Here is a 20,716-nt window from a genome sequence, read left to right as displayed (position 1 = left end):
CATCGGAAGGAGCACATTTCTGACCAGAAAGTATAGCCCAGTGCTTTAAATTGTCCCAGTTATGAAAAACTGGAAAGAGGCAGTGGTGAGATCAGATTTGAAAAGGACTTTCTGGAAAAGTGGAAACTACAAGTTGGTAAGGTGAGCCAAAAGCAGAGATAGTGGACCCATGGTAGGTACTGAGATGGAGAGAACAGTCTTGCAAAACACAGTCAGCACTTCATAAGTGCATTAAAATGCATCAATGGAGTTAATATACAGGCTAAAGAAAATGCAGTTTATGTAATCTTAACTATATTTTCAAGAGGCATCCTGTTAAGCTTCCTACCAGACATTAAAGCTGAATTTAAAGGTGGTCCTTCTCTGGATGGAGAAGTTAGAGATGTGAAATAATGGTGAGAGGTCATTAGTGGTATCTCCCAGGAATCTGTGCTGCTCAGAAGTTTTGTTTGGAAATCACTTGCCATAAATAATTGGGGAGAAGCTTTGCTGATGAGTGTTATTTGGGATACTGAAGGCAAGGACTGATCATGAGGGCTTTACCCTGAATATCACAACTTTCCAATAACACATTCTATTTGATGTGGAGCTATTTGTATGGGAAAATGGTCCTTTACACACACACAAGTTAATTATTGTTTAAGAAAACAATTGTGGAGTATATAATGACACTTCATGGAAGTGCCAGTTCAATGCAAGCAATTGCTAAAAAGCAGAGAGAATCTCAGAACTTAATAGCAATGAGTAGAGCACAGAGCACAGTGCCAAGAGCACAGAGCACAGTGGCATTGTTGCTGTAAGTCTTATTTTCAGTATTGTAGGTGCTTCTAATTCCTTCATTATAGAACCAACAATACTCAGGAATGTGGAGCAGTGTCTGTGTGAAAACTTCAGTCATTCCCATGGACAAGGATTCTTTTGTCTGTGAGAGCAGGGGACAGGCAAAGTCTCTAAAATCTTGAGTGTCGTTGAGAAGAAACAGTTGTTCAGTGACTGGATACATTTCTGAAAGAGAATTCCCTTAAGGGCAAATAAATAAGTGAATATAATCTGTGGACTTGCAGCTCCTACAGTAGCAAGTTTGTGACTGTTAGGCTTTTTTTAAAAGCAGCAAATATGTTGCTTCTTCCGTGTAAACCAAGTCATGTAATAGATTTGACTACTGAAGAAAAATGGACCAAAAATAGAAATTACCCAATGAAATTAGAGTTTTCTGGAATGTAAGATCTGTGCTTTAGCCCAGTTTGTAGTTGATACTTTGAAATGCTGTGCACTCTTTATGCAGTTTCTAGTTTCTGAAGTGGTACAAATACTGAGGTGACTTAAGAGCAATCTGAGAAGAGAAGGACAGTGCAGATTAATTACAGCAGTCTTTTCCTTTAGAGATAATTTGTGTAGGCACTTTTTGTTTTGTTTCCTATAAAAGTACTGGTAAGACTGCCATAACCTTTAGTAAAATACCATGGAGCTTTGAGTGTGGAGCAGGGATCTGCTGCCCATCAGCTAATCTCATAGGAATGATCTTCATAATAGTGTGGCTTTAAAAAACTAGGTTTTAGGCTGACTCTCAAATTGCTGTTTCGTGTAGTGAGAGAGGAAATTGCAGGGCTATGGGCGAGATGGTCTTTTTTCTCAATTTTTTTTTCTTTTTTCCCCCTTTTTTTCTGTGTTTTCAGTTATGGACAACCATACTTCCTACGGTTTTACTACTAGAAAGCAGGGTGTGAAGCGAGTGGTATCTTGCTTTTTGTGTCCTCCATCTCTCTCCTCTACTCACTCCTTTGCTGTCTTTTGCTCTTACCACATACTTTGTTAATGCTGGTTTTGATACTCCTCATACCCTGCTGTAAACGGACAGAATTAGATAACTTATGTTTGTTAACTTAGTTAACATTAATTAAGTCCTTTTCTAGAAGTAGATAACTTAGGAAAATGCAGGAGGTGAGTCCTCTCATGGAATGTGACATAGATCAGAGCTGGCATAAGGAAGGGAATTTTTTGGCTGGGAACAGCAAGGCAGAGATGTTGAGAGGAGACCTTTCTTTTGACCGCAGCAAATTCTTTAGATCAGAAGAACCACATTTACAGTGCATCATTGAATTTACTTGCTTGCTTTGAACTTCCTGCCAAACTACATGTTGTGGTAAAAGTTGTTAATTAAAAAAAAAAAAAGAACAAAAGGAAAAAACGGAATCAGTAATTGCCATTTACCACATCAGCCATCTCAGAAGGCCTTGTGTTTGTCTTGCTGTTGATGGTTTTTCCTCCAACTTTGGAAATTATTTTTCTTTACCCACTAAAAGCTCTGATTATTGGAGGTTCATTTTGAAATAGAAAGTATTCTCAGCATGAGCCTTGCTATCTGATAAAAATAATGATGCTGTTCTGGCCCAGCGATCTTGCCATGTCCTCCTAAGTATTTTGGGAGTGGAAAAAATATTGATGCCTTAGCTAGACCTTTAATAAATTCAGTTCTGTTAATGCATTTTCCCCTGGACTAATTTCTTTGTGTTAACATTGTGGTGAGTAACATGAGCTTTTATTTTCACATGACATCTTATAAAATCAGATCCAATTCCATGAAAGTCAAAGTCAGTGAAAAACTCTGCACCTTATATACTTCTATGCTTTTGTAAACGTTTTTATTTTTGCATTTTTAGAGCACACAGTCTAAAAATTGCATATTGAAGTGTTAACTAGACACATTTTGAAGCATTACTTTCAGGATAAGCTGTATGGGTGGGGTGGCAGCAGGGGGCTAACAGCAACAATGGAGAGCACAAACTGTCTTTTTTTCCCCTGCTTTTGCATTTGCTGTCTTTTGCCTCTGCTTTTTCTGTGCATCATGTACACGTCTCCAAAAGGGGAAAAAACCCAGTCCTTACCATGCAAATTTATTGAAATTTTGTCTTAGAGAGAAATCTTTTTTTCTTCTGCTGGATTGTTTAATGTTTACATTTTAATATGATCTTTCTGCTAGACCTTAAGTTAAATTTTTTATTCTGCTAGAACTTACTGACAGACTTGCAAGATAATCACTGCCTAGCATTAAGGCATTTATTTTTGTTGCATCTCCAGAAAAAAAGAGAAAGGAGAGAACAGCAGGGTAATTAAAATGAAATATGAAGTTTCTGTCAATTTTTCTGAGTTTTTCAATGTGCAAGTTTTGCAGGGATGCTGTATTGTTTGGGGATTTCATTCAACTCTAGCAGATTCTAGACAGTTGTTCACCACTTTTTTTTGTTGGTTTTTGTTTGGTTCGTTTTTGTTTATTTTTAACATGCTTCCATGCATTTTTATTAATATTTTTAAGTGTATCTTTCATTTGAAGTTGAAGAAGTAAATAACATTTATTTCTGTATAAATAGGGAAGCAGTCTGAAATCTCCCCTTTGGGAGTGAGCACCCTTAAGTGTGTGACAATTTAAAGAGGTCCTAATGCTGGCATCTGTATTAGAATGGGTGGAAGATACTGCTTTTAGTGGCAAGGACAAATATGAAAGAAGTCCCACTACTTTATGAACTATGAATTTATTCTCATCTACTGATTAACTAGTACCAGCTGCACTTTATTTCCTTCTCATCCTGGAAAGAGATGTTCCTTTATTTTCATGTTCTCTTTGAAGGTAACTTTGTAGAGGAGAGAGGAGTTGTAAACTATTCTTTTTAGCTGGAATGCTTAAAAAAATAGTTCAGATTCACAGATTTTCTGACTGGGTTGTATTATTCATAATCCTTTCTCATATATTAATATATAAGAGGCTTTCATGACAAAATCTGGGATTTTATCTCATTTTTGGCAGATTTCTTCTTTAAAAAGAACAAGCTAGAATTTATGATGGGATAAACTTTAAGCTGGTTGTAAATACATTTAAATACTCAGGGCTTGAATAAATCTGAACTTTTAAAAATAGTCATGCTTTGATTGTGTGAAACACAGTTTATAATAGAGAAGATAATGTTAACCTATTTCCTGTAGGTTTAATGCATGTTATAGAACTGCTGCATTTTTCAAAATGTTTTTAAGTCCAGTCAAATGAAGAAGCTGTAATTTGAGCTAATATTTATCTTCTGATTTGGTTTCGTCCAGCTTATTTTAACCAGTTAAATGTGTTCACAAGACAAAACCCATGAGTGGCTATTGTAAAATTAAGTATCTGTAGAATAATCAAATTTTGGGAATTTATATTCATAATATGCATAGAGCATCAGTAAAAGTAAAATAACTTTCAAGTCCTTCTTAAACCTCTATAAGAGAAGAACATAATTTTAGTTTGTATTGTTTCCCTATTTTGAAAAGTATGTGGCTTTAGCTATGGTGAATTTTTCCAGTTGTCATAGTTTCTTCTGTAGAGGGTGCTGCACTTAGCTGGCAAATGTGAATGCACTGCATCCAGCTGATGTAGAAAAAAAAAAGTTATGGTTAGAAGATAACCTAACATCATCTTAAATGTGGACAGGAACTGCTGTACTTCTGCTATGTCTGCTTTTCGTTTTTAGATAATTCCAGTGTTCATCTGAGCACTCAGCAGGCCACTTCAGTGTACTAATGGGGCAGAAAGTGTACCAGGGAAAAATCTGGAAGTATCTTTCTGAATAAGGTCAGAACAAGCTTATCTCCATCAGAAAACAAGTGCCTGGGCTCTAGCACAAAGGACAGGAGTGTGTGTGTATGAAAAAGGGGTTGTTTCAGTTAGCAAAGCAAGCCATGCAAAACTTCTTGGTATTTTTCAGTTCTTTTTGTCAACATAATTGGAAAGCATTTTGATGTATGAAAACCAGCGGGTTTTGTAAAAAGGAAATTACAAAAAGATGAAGTGGTTGTCATTGCATCATTGTTAGCTCAGATATTTTTGAGAGAATGATTTATAGGATTTTGTTTTTTTATTTTAGGATTACCTGAAGGTACAGGGTCAGTGATGAGACTTACTGTGTGTGCTAATTAGCTTGACAAAAGTTTTGACCTAAATATGTTTCTGGGAAGTCAGGTGCTTATAGTGTGACTTCTCAGCTGTTGTGCCCAGTAGCTAGTATCCGTTTTTTCCTGTACAATTTATTTTCTGCTGATGCACATAATTTTTGCCATTTGACTGTTACCCTCCATCTTCATAGAACTGTTATATCTCATTCTGCAGTTATACCTGTTCAGCATTGTACATTGAAATGTATGCAGTGATAACCACTGGGTTCCATACATTTAAATGGCTTTACAACTTGAAACTTCTCTCATTCTTAGCTGTTGTGACAATGACCCTTAGTAAATTTAAATTCTACTGCATTCTGCAGTTTTAAAGACAGTTTACTTGCTTTTTGAGGATTAACCTCAGCAGCTTAGCCCTATGCAGCTGCTTGCTGTCCAGGCTCTCTCATATGGCCCTGCATGTATGATGAGATCATGTTGCAAGCTTTGCTAAGGTCAAGGTAACATCCAGTGCTTTTTCACTGTCCTCTCATTGTATGGGACACTCAGGTTGATAAGACACAACTTATCCTTGGAAAATCCTTGCTAGTTCCCAGTCATTTGCTTTCCTTAAAGCTTCCAAGGAGGGTTTGCTGCATAACCTTTTCATAGACTGAGATTCAGCTGGTTGGCCTATGATATCACTGAACCCTTTTGCCTTTCTCAGAGAAAGTCCCAATATTTGCCCTTTTCCAATGATCGGGAATCTGCCAGTGTGCACTGTGACCTTTGCAGATGACAGAGTGGCTTTACAATGACATTTGCCAGTGCTGTTAAGCACCCTTAAATGCAGCCGACCTGCTCACGTGGATTTGAGTGTGTCCAGTTTGTCGACTTTGTCCCTAATTTGGTTTTCTTCTACTTCCTTTCACCAGGACTGTGCCACTAGTGTTGGGAATGTGTAGTTGAGAAAGTGTGCTGTGATGTGAAAACCCATGCCAAGAAGGCCCTGAGCCTCTTGTGTCCTTTGCCCCTTGGTTCTCCAACACACTGAGTTGGTAGTTAATAGGTACAAAATGCAAAACAATTAGAACTAGTGGTATAAATAACTTATTCTGGCAAGATTATTTAGTGCACGAATGTGGTATTGATAATATCTGTGGGAAATAGATAATTCTGTTCTTGCAGATCATCATTTGAATGGATACCAAGTCTGTCCTCATCTTGCTGTGCTTTCTAGAAAATCATGTGTTCTTATGGTTTGTATTTAAATGTTTGCTGTGGTTATATCATGGGCATTTAGTATAAAAGTATTAAATCTTTCCGTTTCAAAAACTGCATTTGTGCATTTATACGCTTCCCAATAATTGAATTACTACTTCCTATAGACTTCGTTGGATCTCTTGTATGGCTAGGGTGATTCTAATTTCTTTAAAAATAAAACCAAAAATTACCACTGGTGTGACTTTGGAGAAGAGAACAGGGAATGATATCACAAAATGAAAATGCCAAGTCTCCTAAATGTTATACTTTGCTGTTGTGTTTGATTTTCATAATTTAACATTTAACACCCTATACATGTTTTATTAGTAGGCTTATCTTTCATTATAATTTTTTAAATATTTTTAGGGACTAAGAGGCATAAACAATTAAGAGATTACTTAGTTTTCTGTAGAAGAGATACTGTATTTATAGTTCCCTTTGGTAGTTGAAAACTTAAGTGAAGTGTCTATTTCATTTTTAACTGCAGTCAGACTTTACATCTTCTTTATAGACAAAACTAATCCTACATTGTGACCAGTAAATTTTGAATTTGAGATTTTTAACTGTAATGTAAATTCAGAATGGTCATCACTGATTTAAAGACTTTGGTACTTTATTCTGCTATATTTATTACTCAGATGAATTTTGAACTGTTCCGATGATCTGAATAAAACATATATTGTAGTGCTGTGTCAAGACATTTCTACAAAACTTTTGGTATGTAAGATGAAGTAACAATTTTTTTTAGAACCTGCTTTTTATGTAATAGGCCTCCTTTCTTATGTGCAGATTTTTTTAGGTTTTTTTTCTCCCCAGAGGCCAAATATTTCTTATGATGCCATTGTACTTCCAAATTCAATAGAATGTAAAAAGCTGTGATGTTTAGAAGCAGCATTATAATAAAAACTTGCAACTCTTAAAGATGGCAATTTTTTGTTTTCTTTGTTCAAACTGTAAGAGCAACATATTTTATACTTTTTTATGGTCATTTAGTAGGGTTTTTTTTTGTTGCTGTCATTAAAATCTGCTGGAAGTGGTGATGCAGGTAACCATTTATTTCAAGTTTACACCTCTGATGTTAGTGTTGTCCCTCTGAGGATTTTCCACAAGGTTATGTAGTTTGCTCATTCCTACAATAAGTACTGCTGTTGTCAGCAGCACTGTACAAAGTGAGTTTTCTTATTCTTGCTGCTGTCATGCCGCATGTTACTACTGAGGAGCACCACAGAGTTGAAGATACCAGCCTATTTAAGTGAAGGAAAGTAAGAATAAATTGGTATGAAAATAAGTTTGCAGATTGACCAGCTTCTCTAAGCCTACTGGTAGGTGGAAGAGATGCTGAAGTTACTCAATGTTTAAATTCCAGGCAGCAGGGAAAGAAACAGATTTTCCCAACATGAGCTCTCTGTTAGAAGGAAGAAATTTAGTTGAATTGAATCTTACTGTGCCCTTAAAATACAGCTTGCTAAGTGGCCCATTTTGTTACTCACAGTTGGCTGTGGAAGATGTTTATAAACAGGACTTCTTTCCTTTCTTTTTACTTACTGGTTTTTTTTTTTCCTCTTGTTTTGCCTTTGAATGTCTTTTTATCTTCAAACATCTCTTTATTTTGAGAGAAGGAAATTGCCCATGTCCAAAATCATGGAGAAGCCTTGGGCTGCATTATGATTCTAAACAGACTATTGGCAAAATATTTTCTTAAGTTTTGTAAAATAAGCTTGGTCATGGTGTTTGGCACTCCTGCAGACTCTTAGCACTCCTTTTAAAAAGTATTCCCCCAATTTCCTTGGCTCCCAAAGAATTACATTAGGTTTTTCAATGAAAATATCACTTGGCTTAAAGGTAACTACTCCTACTCCTGTAAATGGAAAAGCTGGTACTTGTGGTGTAGTTGGGTAATCATGGTATTTTAGCAGCCTCAGAGTTGAATGTGTTAGGAGTGGGTTAGGAATTGGGTTATTTGTATCTCAACTGTGCCAGCACAATTCAGAGAATTTAAGTCTTAGAAATCTTTGGGGTTTTTTTCCTCATTCTGGAGTACAGTATAGCGTGGTGCTAAAAATGTGCTTTATCCCTAAACTTAATTTGTTTTCCTTCTTTTTGCCATGCTTATGTTTTTTCTAGACTGCACAGGTAGGCTGAGGACCCAGCAGAGGCCACTTGTTCTGGGCTCCCGCATGCAGCACCCGGCAGAGCCAAGGGAATTGTTCATTCCCCTCAGCCCTGGATCACTGTAAGGGCAGAGCAAGACTGGGCTTTGAAGCTCTTGATTTCAGCTCTAAAAATGGCCTTTAATATGAGAAGATTAATTTTCAGACACTTCATTCGTTGCTTTGAGGAGACCAAGTGCTGTGTTCTTTAAACCACCCTGTCGAATTTCAGCATTAAAGCCCTGATTGTGAAAGAGTTAACATACACAGCTGAAAGAGTGTTCTTCCAGTTTTGTTCTAGGAAACAGCTGAGGGGATTTTTCCCTAAAAATTTCCAGAGAAAGTCTGCCATCTGGTATGGTAAATTGTAGTCCAGATTTAATTTGGCAAAAAATTGACCAATTAAAAATAGTTGTACCATCTTAAGTGTATGTCACGCTTCGTTGTAATATTGCTAGATTTATGGTAGTACCTCATGTTAACACTGACTTGTCCTTCAAAGACTGTGAAATCTAAGCAGATGAGCAGCAGGGCAATGAGAGGAATCTTTAGTCTGGCCCATTTTGCTCCCTGTTGTGTCAGTGGTAATGCATGTAACAGCAGCTCTGTGGAAGTGCTCCTCTTGAAATAGAGATCTCTCCAAACATCTCAAAACTAAGTAGATGGGCTTGTAGGGCAATGAGAGTAACCTGTAGTCCAGTTTGTTCTGCTTCATATGTATGTAGAGTAACAGCTGGATAGCCATTGCTTACTAAGGCAGGTAGAGGATAAAACAATTTTTAGCTGTGAAAATGTCCCTCTTTTTCTATCTGTGTGCTGTAAAGCAGCTTGAGGTTATGTTCAGAAGCTGCTCGTGGAGTGGTCCATAACTTCCTTATCTATTGTATTTGCGGGGTTCCCAGATGAAGGAGGGAATGATGAATCTGACTCCATGTTCTCAGAAGACTAATTTATTCTTTTATGGCACTATGTTATATTAAAGAATACAGAAAGGATATTTACAGAAGGCTAAAAGGATACTAATGAATCTCATGACTCTCCATAGTCCGAAACAGCTTGACCCCAACTGACCAATAAGTCAAAACAACTCACAGCAGAAACCAATGAAACACTCTCCAACCACATTCCAAAGCAGCAAAACACAGGAGAAGCAAATGAGATAATATTGTTTTCCTTTTCCTCTGAGGCTTCCCAGGAGAAGAATCCTGGGCAAAGGGATTTTTCCGGAAAATATGACTGCCACACTTATCCACCATGGGTTTGTGTTAATTTGATCTTAAAATCAAATTACCAAAGATCATCAAAAGATAAAATTGTGTCATTTGATCCTAAATCTGTTTATGCTTTTGATCCCTGTAATATTCTTACATCATGAGTTGCACTGTTCAGTTATGTGCTTCGTATCATAATGGTTTCTTGGTTTTGGGCTTGTTTTCATCTAAGTTATGTAGAGGTATGTACTCTGGGGGATTATGTAACACGTTGTTTTGGCCACATAAGACTTTGTGCTCAGCATTGTCTCTTTCTTTTCCAGGCTGGCAAATTTTAGGGTTTTATTACATGGAAGCTTAATGTCTTCTGTTGTTGTCTTCCCTATTCTTTTTTGCCTTTTTTTGTGTTAAACAAGAAAATATACAACATTTATCTCACTGCATCCATTAAATTGACCCCTTACTGAAATCTTCTCTTGCCAGCTTGCCGTTTGTTCTTTCTCCTGATTATCTGTGTTCAGATTTTGTATATTAATTTCCCACTTTTTTCTCTGTTCCCTAGCTGGTGATGAATAGGGAAAAGTGTGTGGTTTAAGTAGGAATAAAGCAATTCAAAGTTTTACAGATGGTGAGAGCTGAAAGAAACAAGTGCATTTGTTCCCAATCCTTAACTACAGCTTAGTTGCATTTGCTTTAAGGATGATTGAATTTCATTTTTTTTAGGTGGCTCTTCACAGCTGAAAGCTGCAGTCATTAAAAATGAATAAGGCTTTTTATGTAACTTGGAGGTTTGAGGCTATAAAAGTGCTGCAAATATTGCTGTTCAGTGTCGTGCCCCCCAGGAGTACTGTGGATGTCTGCCCACAAGTGGGAAAGACAAGCACTCCATCTCTTAAAACTTTGGAGTCCTTGAGGCTGAGAATGAACAAGAATTCAGTATCTTCTTTTGCTGCAGTTTATCTCTTCCTGATTTTGATTTTGGTAGCTGGAGTTATAATAGGCTTGCATTTTAAATAAATGACTCCAAGGTACGTACTGGTTGAAGTACAGGGAAGTGACAGTATTGCTTTTACAAGTGTTGTATATGTTTGAAGCTAAGCAAACTTTCATAGACTCATAAAATGGTTTGGATTGGCAGGGGCTTTCAGGATCAGCCCGTTCTAGCTCCCCTGTCAGGGACAGGGACACCTTCCACTGGAATCCACTTCTGGATTCTTGAGGTGGTTCTTACATCTGGTGGAGTTTTTTAATTAATCTTGGCAGTTTCATTTGCAGTTTGGTACCTAGGGGAAAGAAAAGGTGTTTTGATGTGACATTAGTTCTGGGCTGCTCAAGAATTCATTAAAATATAGGTGAGACTTACTGTGTCCTAGCGTAATACATTTATGTGAGATAAAGCCCTAGCTCAGCTTATTTCTAGTGCTAATTGTTTGCTGTGTCTTCTTTTCAATAACAGAAGGAAGAAATGGAAGAAGTGTTAATCATTGCATTTAGAAAAGAAGGTTTTTTAATAATCTCATTCTAATGAGAGCAGACTTATTTTTTAACTTTATCAAGGTGTTGTGGTTAGCTTGCAGTTTAGCTGGATATCCAGACAATTAACTAATAAAGAATGAAAAGAAAATAAGATGCATAATTTGTATTAATTAAAAACTGATCTCTGAATGGTGCTGAAGAGCTCACTTTGAGTTCACGGTGCAATTTAAAAAAAAATAATCTTCTTTTTCTCTTCACAGGAAAGATGATAAAGATTACGCTTTAAAGCAGATAGAAGGTACTGGAATTTCCATGTCTGCATGCAGAGAAATAGCAGTAAGTAACAGTTGTTTTTACTTGCAAACAAACTTAATAAAATTATTAATTTGCATGCATGCTGGGTTTTCTCTGCTCAGTCATGTTATTCTACTATGGATGCTATATTTTTATCATAGGGGTGTAAAGTAAGTACAAATGTCATGGGAGATTTTATGTACCTGTTATGTTTGCTGTCTGAAACTGACAGTGTTTTTAAGTTGCAATTTACTGCCTGCCTCAGGACAGATTATATTTAAATGCAGCAGTTTAAAAACATGATTGGCATTAGTGACTTAAATGACACATTTGGTCTGACTTTTAGTATTGTACTTCAGTTCTTTTCCTAAAGAAATTAGTTCGTATTGGCTTACAATGATTGAAACATTTAAACTTCTATTTAGGTGAATAAACTGAGGCTGTTATTGCCTGGGAGGCTGTAATACAGCCGTGAATGCTATTCAGACATTTTCTTTAGTTTTTCAGGTTTGTATTCGTGCATTTCATGTCGTTAGAGACTGGTGAACAATGTAGTCTAGTTGTAGTTTATGAGAACCTTGTGAAGAAACAGTGGAAAACCTGGTATTGTGAAGCTTACCTGTTGTATGTTCTTAAGTTTTACTGCTGCTTGGGTTCATTGTTCTTTAAATGTTTCAAATGAAATTGCTTACCAAAAGGAAATGCGCCTAACAAGGGTGTGTGTGGGAACGGAATAGTTTATTTTCAGTCCATATTCCTCAAGAGTGTAAAACTTCACCCTAAATTTAATTTTCATTGACTGGAGTACAAGGCTTTCCCACTTTGTCAAATTCTAGTTGGCTTTGTGATATTAAAAACATTAGTCCTTGAACAGAGGCGAAAAAGAAGCACAAACAATATTCTTTAAGAGATGCTCTTTTTGTCCAATAATGAAAGCTGAGCCCTCTGCTATTGTAGACATTCACTCTGAATGAAAAGGGCAGAAAACATGGTCTTAAATTTTGTTCCTTTCAGCCACTTGGGCACAAGTTTTCCAAATACTGTGACTCAAGCTGAATGCTTTCAGGAAGTGTCAGCTACCATTTCAGAGGGATGTGGGATAAGTTGTTGTCTTTCTGCAGTGATTTACCTAAAAATATTTGAAGAGTTTGTGCTACTTGAACTAGGCAGGAGAAGCCTGGCTGGTGTTAGGGAGGTGTCTCTGCTCTGTCTGTGACCATAACTCAATTTCTGTGCATTATGAGAATCATTAACTTGGCTGGCAGGCAGGAAGGATTTGGCCTCATTCCTCTTGGGCAGCAAAGTCCCCCAGTATTGATCGAAAAGGAATGAGCATCAGGGGTGCTGCCTCCATGCTCTGAGCTGCTGCAACCTGTGCCTTTGGAAGAGAACAGCAGTACAGCTCAGCACCCATGTGTGACAGGATTGGTGAAGGAAGGAGGGAACACAGTGCACATACCAAAGATGCCAAGAAAGCAGGTATCGAGAGCGCAGAGAGGAATGGAGCCCAAAAGCAGGTGTAGGATAGAAGGAGAAACCTGAAGCAATATTTTTTGAGCTGTAGTTGACTTTGCTTCTGGTTATGCTTCCAGGCGTGTGGCTTCTAATAATGTGGTTGAATTAATAATTGACCATGGACTTCTGGGTTTGAATTGGTTTCTTGCCATTCTTTTGATGTTGCTGTTTGAAGTGAACAGGACAATTTTTTCCCCCCTGGAATGGTGTTGTTTATTTTAATTCTGTTTAAATAGATTTTTTCCACCTTTCTATCAATAAAAGGAGCAAAATGAGCCTCCTATGGAAATGAATCAAATTGATGATGATAATAGTCATACGGTTTATATTGATGATGTGAGTATATGTAACGTGAAAATGCTACTGAATTAACCAGCAGTATTATACCCTGTCATCTGTACATATAACTAATGAAATTATTTGTTGTTGTACTTAAAAAGTCAAGGCTGCATGCCAGACTTTGTTACAGTGTGTTCTGGACTATCCAAATTAACGTCAATACCTTAAGAGCATGGTGGTATTAGGAGGAACTAGGATGATTTAGTTTGCATATGAGCCATATCCATTTCAGTTTCTCTGGAGAGCTGAGGCTTGTATATTCTACTCTGTGACAATCTAGGAAGAATGCAGTTCCATATAAATCCCAGTGAAACTCTTCTTTTTACAGCTCTGTCATGGCTTTTGTCTTCTGATGACTAACTTCAGTTTTGGAGTATTGAGTAACTTTTATATTTAAAAATGCCCATAACTTACTCTTTTAAGACATCTATTTGATGCAGACACCTGAGTTGGAGAATGGTGTAAGAAAAATAAACTAACTATTGAAATTCATCAGTTACAGGGAAAGGTTTCAATTAGGTTAGAGACCTGATTTCAGACGTTTGAATCAGTTATTGGATGAGCTAAATCTATAACTCAGTTTAAATAAGTGATTTGTTTGGTTTTTTTTTTTCTTCAATCATTTGAACTTTGATTTTCTTCAACCATCTGTTTACTTGGTGGAGTTAACAGTTACTGTGCTAATTGAATCAATATGTTTCATATCAAGCTACTTGAAGAGTTGTATTTTTCCTTATCTTTGCCCCATTCATCCCCTTGGTAAACATTTGTGAATCCTGCCTCTTTCAGAACCTTAACTGAATGTTTGGCTGCTCATATCTTGTTCTCTGCAGATCTGTGCACTGCCTGCTATACTGGGTATGTGTTCTGTGATCTGCAATTTCACTTCTGAGGATTTAAGCAGGCACTAAAAACTGCACGTTCAGCATGCCACGAGTGTTATTTGTGGTAGATGGGAGAGCAGAGAGATTGAATGGTGAGAAGATCTGTACAAAAATATGCAGAATGTACAAGCCCAAATGATTGATTCTTCATCTTCTGATTTAATCACGTGGAAGAAAGTCATTAAAGTCTCTCCACCTGGAGTAGTGCAGCAAATGGTATTTCACAGTTTGCAAAGCAGGAGAATTCTTCAAGGCTGTAGAGAGCTGAAGTAGTTAACCAGGCTTTTAATAGAGCTTGATGATTTTGGCTTGGACAGTTTCCTATACATGAGTCCTAGCTTTTGAAGCAACCAAGTTACTTGCTGAAATGTGTTGTGTTGATCAGCATTTTTCATTCAGTTTTAGCAGGTTTGCAAGTACTTTGCTTGCATATACTTCCTTTGGCTAGCGAGGTGTTGGCTTAGACTGAGGTTTTGTTTAGTTGAGGGAGCTATGAGGCATTTGGGTGGTTGTTTTTTTGGGGTTTTTTTGGTGTTTTGTTTTGTTTTTGTTTCTTTGTTTTGTTGTTTTTTCTTTTTACCAGTTTTCCATGTAATTTGTTTATTGGTGCCTGGTTAGGTCAACAGAAATATCTGATAGCATTAATTTTTGTCTTTGCTCTGAAGAGGAAGTGCTGGGTGTCGTAGGACATGCTTTCAGTGATGGAAATGTTGAAAGTGACAGTGCACATCTGAGGTGGACAGTGCTGTGCTCTGGCTGTCTCCTGTCTGTGTTGTGTCCTTTAAACACCATAGTCAGTTTGTGTGAGTTAAAACAGCCTTGAGGCTGCCAGGGATGGAACAGAAAACTACAGAACAATAAGCAGCTGGCTTCTCTGGTTGTTTTTGCTCTTTCGGTCTGCCTTGGAGGCATTCCTAGGATTTTATGTTTCCTGTTCTAACAAGTGCAGGCTGTTATCACAAAAGATGATGTCCTCTGTGTTGGAGCTAGTGATTGTGACTGTTGGATGTTCAGCTTTGCCAAAGAGCAAAAGAGCAGTTTTGTGGAGAGAGGAAGCGGAGTTGAACCATTCCTTTGGATGTGCTGTTACTTAACAGATCTCCTGTGAAAGGGAGAGCCTCTGCAGCAGGCCTGCTCATCTCTGCATCTGCACTGTCCCCATGGCTTCCACCTGGGCTAGAGGGTGGCAGAGGTAGAGACAGAGGCACAGTAGCAGGCCCAGTCCCCATGGCAAGTAAGAAGAGAGCTGCTCTTGGTGAGTGGTCTTCCCTGAGTTGACCTTGGTGGAGGAGACTCCTCTGGAGAGTAATTGGTCCTTCTCACACACTGGGCTTTCCATGCCCTGGGTGACAACAGTGTCTCACCATGTGATTATCAGGTCTGTCTTCCTTCTGCCAGTGGAAGGGGTGGAAGAAGGCTGTAAAGGCTCTTTCATAGCCAGTCTGAGGATGACTCTGATCGCTGCAGCCAGAGGGACCCAATGAGGTAGAAACCAAAACTGGGTAGCACCAGGATTTTACCCTCTTCAACACCTTCCCCTGGTAAGGAACAAAAAACCCTAACCCTAAGCCTGAAGAGATCCTGAACCAGCTGTGTGGCAATGAAAATATTGGGTGTAGGTTCCTCAGGTGCTGGGGGCTGTCATGTCCCTTCCACGCTAACAGTGAAAGCAGTTTCCCACGCGAAGGACCAAACCTTCCTCATGTCAGAGGGCGCGTTAAGGTTTCCTGGCAATCTTTCCATGTAGTGAAAGGTGACAGTACTGAGGAAGATAGATGTTTAATTTGACTCTTTTTGTCATGTTTAATGATTCTCAAATGCTTCAGTTTAATGTGGTATGGAAAATATCAATTTTGACTGAGTACTTACCCAGCTACATTACTGATCTGAAGATCGTATTCTTGAGAGATTTTGTGTGGAGTGTAGCACTGTTTTTAATTCTGTGACAGCAGGACAAAGCTGCTGACTAAATGTTGTAATTAGAATCCTTAGGAATCATAATGTTTTCTGTGAACAGCAGAACTTGTTGAAGCTTGACATCCAGTGTCTGTCTCATCTGGGTTCTTCATCCACCTCCTTACTTTGAGAGAACATTTAGTAACACCTCTTTTAATACTTCAAACCTGTTTGGAATTAGAAGGTGCTAATAAATATTGACTTGCATGTGACATCACATAAGACTCACTTATTTTAGAAACTGTGGAAGATAAAAAGAAATATGGGGTTTTTTTCCACTTGACATTTTGTGTTGTCAGGCTTCTTTTTTGCACATTTAGGACTTTAAAAAATTGAAAGAATAAAATATACAACTTTTTTGAAATTGTTGCTTTGTCTGAAGAACTGGAGGTTCAAATATGTGTTGTCAGCTTCATAATAAATTCTTAGTGTGAGCAGTATTACAACTTTTGTTGCATTGCCTTTGTAAGCTTTTATTTGAACACCTCTGAAAAAGGAAAACAGCATGTACTTTCAGCAGGTATTCTGTTATTTTTTAGTACTGTATTTTTTAGTGGAATATCTGACTTGTGAGAATATGAAACTAAAATTGTATTTACACTGAAGCAAACAGATCTTGAGTCTGATGCATAGCAGCTAAGCCAGCCTGGTATTTGAGGTGTTGTATAATAAAATTTGGGGATTGGTTTATATAACAAGTTTAAAGCACTCGAGCTCCACTGTTTCATAGGAAACTAAGAATAGTGGTTAGAAAGTTTTTAACAAATGTTTGTGGTGTAGAATTGGGTAACATCTCTCGAGTCATATTCTGCTCCTGCTGTTGGAGAGAAGCAAAGGGTACTTAAAAAAAATTAGCAAGCTACAAGTTAAGCTTGTAAGGAAAAGAGATCTCTGAAGGCAGTTTGAGTCTCATTCTAGTAATGAGTCTTTGAACATTATTCAGCCTTTAAGGCAAAATTAATCATGACTAATTTGTACCCATTTGTACTTATCATAATATTGTCAGTTAGTTAAAATAGCTCCTCTCTTCTGCTCTCATTTTTAAGAGGGAGAGACTGTTTCTTCTCTGCTTTGTTTTGGCAGGCTATTAGCATTTTGTCTTGGCTTGCTGGTTTTCTTTGAGCAGTAGCCTTTCCCTTTCTCTGGGTGTAGGCTTATGCTTTCTTTGCCCTGTTGCTGTTGGAATTATCTTCCCTGAATAGGTCAGAATTACGCATAATATTTCAGGTAATGCCTATACTCATCTGTTGTAGCAGTAATTCCACTGGCATCTTACTTGTTACAGGATGAGTAAAATTTGTCATTCTCCTTGCAGTCTGAAAGTTGCCTTTCTGCATCAACTGCAATCTGCTTTGTGTTCCACGGCCCTGCTTGCCCATTTTTGCATTGCAGGGCCATGGCATGACTGTTAATGTATGATGTTTGTTTTTGATCCTTTGGTGAAACTCATGTGAGCCTTTTTGAAGCATGAGATGATGATTAGAGTTGGAATTTATGCCATCAAACTAGCCATGTAATGCAATAGTGGATTTTGTTTAAATGAGTTGATACTGCCAGTGGCTTGGTGTGTAGCCAGTTTTCTGACTGTCCTAGGGCTTGGGAGAAGTGCTACATGGCACTCAAAGGAAGGTGGTCAGAGCAAGAAGCTGCTTTTTCTAAAACAGCTGATGTCCTGACATAGGGGAGAGTCTTGGGGCAGGTTACCTGGCAAATTGCTCTAGCAGTTGTGCTCTGTTACAGGACTTGGGAATCATTTAGGTTTGGAAAGACCTGCATCATCAAGTCCAGCTATTAACCCAGCGCTGCCGAGTCCAGCACTAAACCATGTCCCTCAGCAACCACACATCTGCATGTCTTTTAAATACTTCCAGGGATGGCAATGCAACCACTTTCCTGGGCATCCTGTTCCAGTCCTTGCCAAACATTTTGGTGAAATAATTTTTCCTGATAATTGATTTTAACATCCCCTGTGCAACTTGAATTATAGAAATAAGCATGGTAGTATTGCAAGGCTGCAGTTTGCAAGTTAACATTCCCTGTGGACCACGAAGGTTAACCATGTCAAGAGCAGGTCTGAAATGCCATTTGCAGCAGAGCTAGAAATCCTCATTTATGTGAAGGGTGCTTTGTCTTGGCTTTTTAAAATTGTTGTAGTTGTAGAGAGCTTCACAGGAAATTTAGGAATATCACCAGAAGAAGCAGGTCATGTTCATAAAAATTGTGCTGACTTCAGCTCCTATTTTATGTGAAAGAGAATTATTGTTAGTGCAAGAAAGGATTGGTCTTAGTCATGCTGCAGTTTTCCTGGTTTCCTTACTGCTGCTGTTGATTATTTAATAACGTCCCGTTTTACTTCACTTTCTCCTTGTTCCTGAAGCAATTAAACAATTTTATGCATCATTGGGACACTTTGATTTACTGTCCCTCAGCTGCCCTATGGCTGTGTGGAATGAGTATTTCTTGATTTCAAGAGGGAGGTGGAGGGACCTTGGTGTGAGCCCAAGACGTGCACCAAGGGATGCTGTTTCCCTTGCTGGGTCTTGAACAGTAAGAAAACAAGGGCAGGACCAGCAAGGGACAAACATGGGCTTCTAAACCAGATGTATGGGCATCTTTGTAATTTGCTGATTTCTATTTCTTTGAAGGTTTGTTGGGTCTCCCTTCTTTATAAGGGGGTGCCCAGACTAACTAATATAAGAGAAACCTTTCTGGATGAGGAAATAGATTTGAATCATCATGTGATATGCAAATGAAAATGAAGGCAATTTACTGAGAGCCAAACACATCATTTTTGTCTGCTTTCTCTTTGTGTTCTATAGAACTGAGCTAGGCTAGACAGAAGTGGTTGGCTAAAGTCATTAGGCCAAAAAATACCCTTTATCATTAGCAGGCATCAAAGTGATAGTTGAAGCATGCTTCTTGCAGTCTACTTTGTCTGAACTCTGTCAGCTGCTGGACACAAGTCAAGTCATCTGCTAGGAAAGGCATGTGGTTTATGGACTGGAGAGGCCTGCTTCATGGAGGCCAAGGTTGCTGAAAATGCTCTTTGCAGCGCATGTGATGCAATATCATCTGCATGAGCTCTTTCAGATTCTTCAGAGACAGTGTTTGCATTTGTCACTGAGTGTTTTGACCTTTCCAAGACAGTGATTCAGGAATCATCTGTCCCACTGCAGCAATCATTTCCTTATGCTGATGGTTTGCTGATGTGTGTTAGCCTTCCTATTCACTGGGTTGCTTGTGGCTGTCTGGCTTTGATGGAACCCATCAGATTTTTTAAGCAAACTGAAAGAATGTGGATTTAACAGTTATTCAGCACAAAAGGCAAAGGCAGAAACCAGCAAGAATGATAAACTGAGTGCACAGATGCACAAACAATAAGAAATGCTGTCAGTGACAGTAGCAAAGACCAGAAATCCTAACACAATGGTGATGGGCTGCAGAAGGAACTTCTCAGGTGTGTTCTTGAAGACTGAGTGTCAGCTGGGACTGATGAGAAGGAAAGCAGGTTGCTATGGGATTTTTAGGAGGACAGTGGGGTTTTGGGTATTTGAGAGGGATGCTGCTGGGATGTTTAGAGGAAAAATAAAAGGCAGGAAGGGGAATGATCACGGTGGAGTGGGGAGGATAAAAGCAAGAAATGCTGTCAATCTCAAAGTCTGCAAAGACTACCTTAGAACAAACAAGGGAGAATTCTATCTATGTTGCCTCACTACACAGATAGGGAATCTTTCTGCTGCATTACTTAAAAGTTTCTCATGTTTGTGGCCAGCTTTGGTGATAGGTTTTCTGTGTGTTCTCCAAGCTGAATCATATTTCATGTGAAAAGGTTGGATTTTTTAGGTAGGTGATAGCTGCTACCTCAGGAATAAGGAGTAGGAGAGACTTAAAATGGGATCAGACAAAAGGGAACAATACATTATTTTTTAGAGCTCTGACTAGTATCTGCATCTTTCATCAATGAGTATTTTGTTGTACCTGGTACAGATGTGTCCATTAGGTCACAGGAAATACAGTATTTTGGTATGGATGCACAGTTGCTGAACTGCCATGTAATCTTCTGGTACAGTTAATTAAACTTTTTTGCATACATTTAGTATGTGAATTTATGCTGATTAAAGAAAAATTACTTTGTTGTAAGGACTGGCATAGTGTGTTCTTAAACCCTGCAGCATCGTTCACCATTGAGAGGCTGGTCTTTGATGCTGTGCCTGTCTGGCATGCAGTTCATCTTCTCCACATCAGCTTGTCTGGTGGAGTGTGTTGAATTTGTGACTAAAGCAGTGTTGATAAGCCAGCAATGCTTTGGCTATTGCTTACAGTGTACAGTGGCTTTCTCTGCGTCCCATCCCTGCCCCTCCTCCCTTTGGAGGAGTAGCCTTTGCTTGGAGACTGGCTGGGCACCAGTTCTCTTGTGGGAAGTCATATGTGATTTACCTTTGCATTGCTTCTGGTTTTTTTTTTTGTTGTTGTTGTGGGTGTGGTGTTTAATTCCTCTTTCTTTCACTTTTTAACTGTCTTACACATTTTCTTGCATTTTTTTCTTCCATTCATGTCTGACTGAGAGAGGTGAGCAAGTGGCTCTGTGGGGTTTAACTTCTGGCTGGGGTTAAATTAGCACAGGCGATCCCCACCTGTAATTGATAAAAAAGTGCAAATAAGCATTTCTTGGTTTTTCCATACTGCTCTTATTCTTTCTAGGAATGACAAGCATTTAAAGAATTCCATA

At 38.4% G+C, this 20,716-nt stretch overlaps 1 protein-coding gene across 6 annotated transcripts in view; it reads left to right on the top strand.

Moving 5' to 3' along the window:
* CDK8 (cyclin dependent kinase 8) overlaps nucleotides 1-20,716 on the top strand; it is a 70,181-nt gene that overhangs the window by 8,989 nt on the left and 40,476 nt on the right. For all 6 annotated transcript variants that reach the window (XM_064409166.1, XM_064409167.1, XM_064409165.1 and 3 more), the window contains exon 2: nucleotides 11,260-11,335. In XM_064409166.1, coding sequence (XP_064265236.1) covers nucleotides 11,260-11,335 — 76 coding nt within the window. The remainder of the gene's footprint in view (nucleotides 1-11,259; nucleotides 11,336-20,716) is intronic.

The sequence above is a fragment of the Passer domesticus genome, chromosome 2 (assembly GCF_036417665.1).
Source record: "Passer domesticus isolate bPasDom1 chromosome 2, bPasDom1.hap1, whole genome shotgun sequence".
Lineage (NCBI taxonomy): Eukaryota > Metazoa > Chordata > Aves > Passeriformes > Passeridae > Passer > Passer domesticus.
This window is presented reverse-complemented; position numbering and strand designations above follow the sequence as displayed.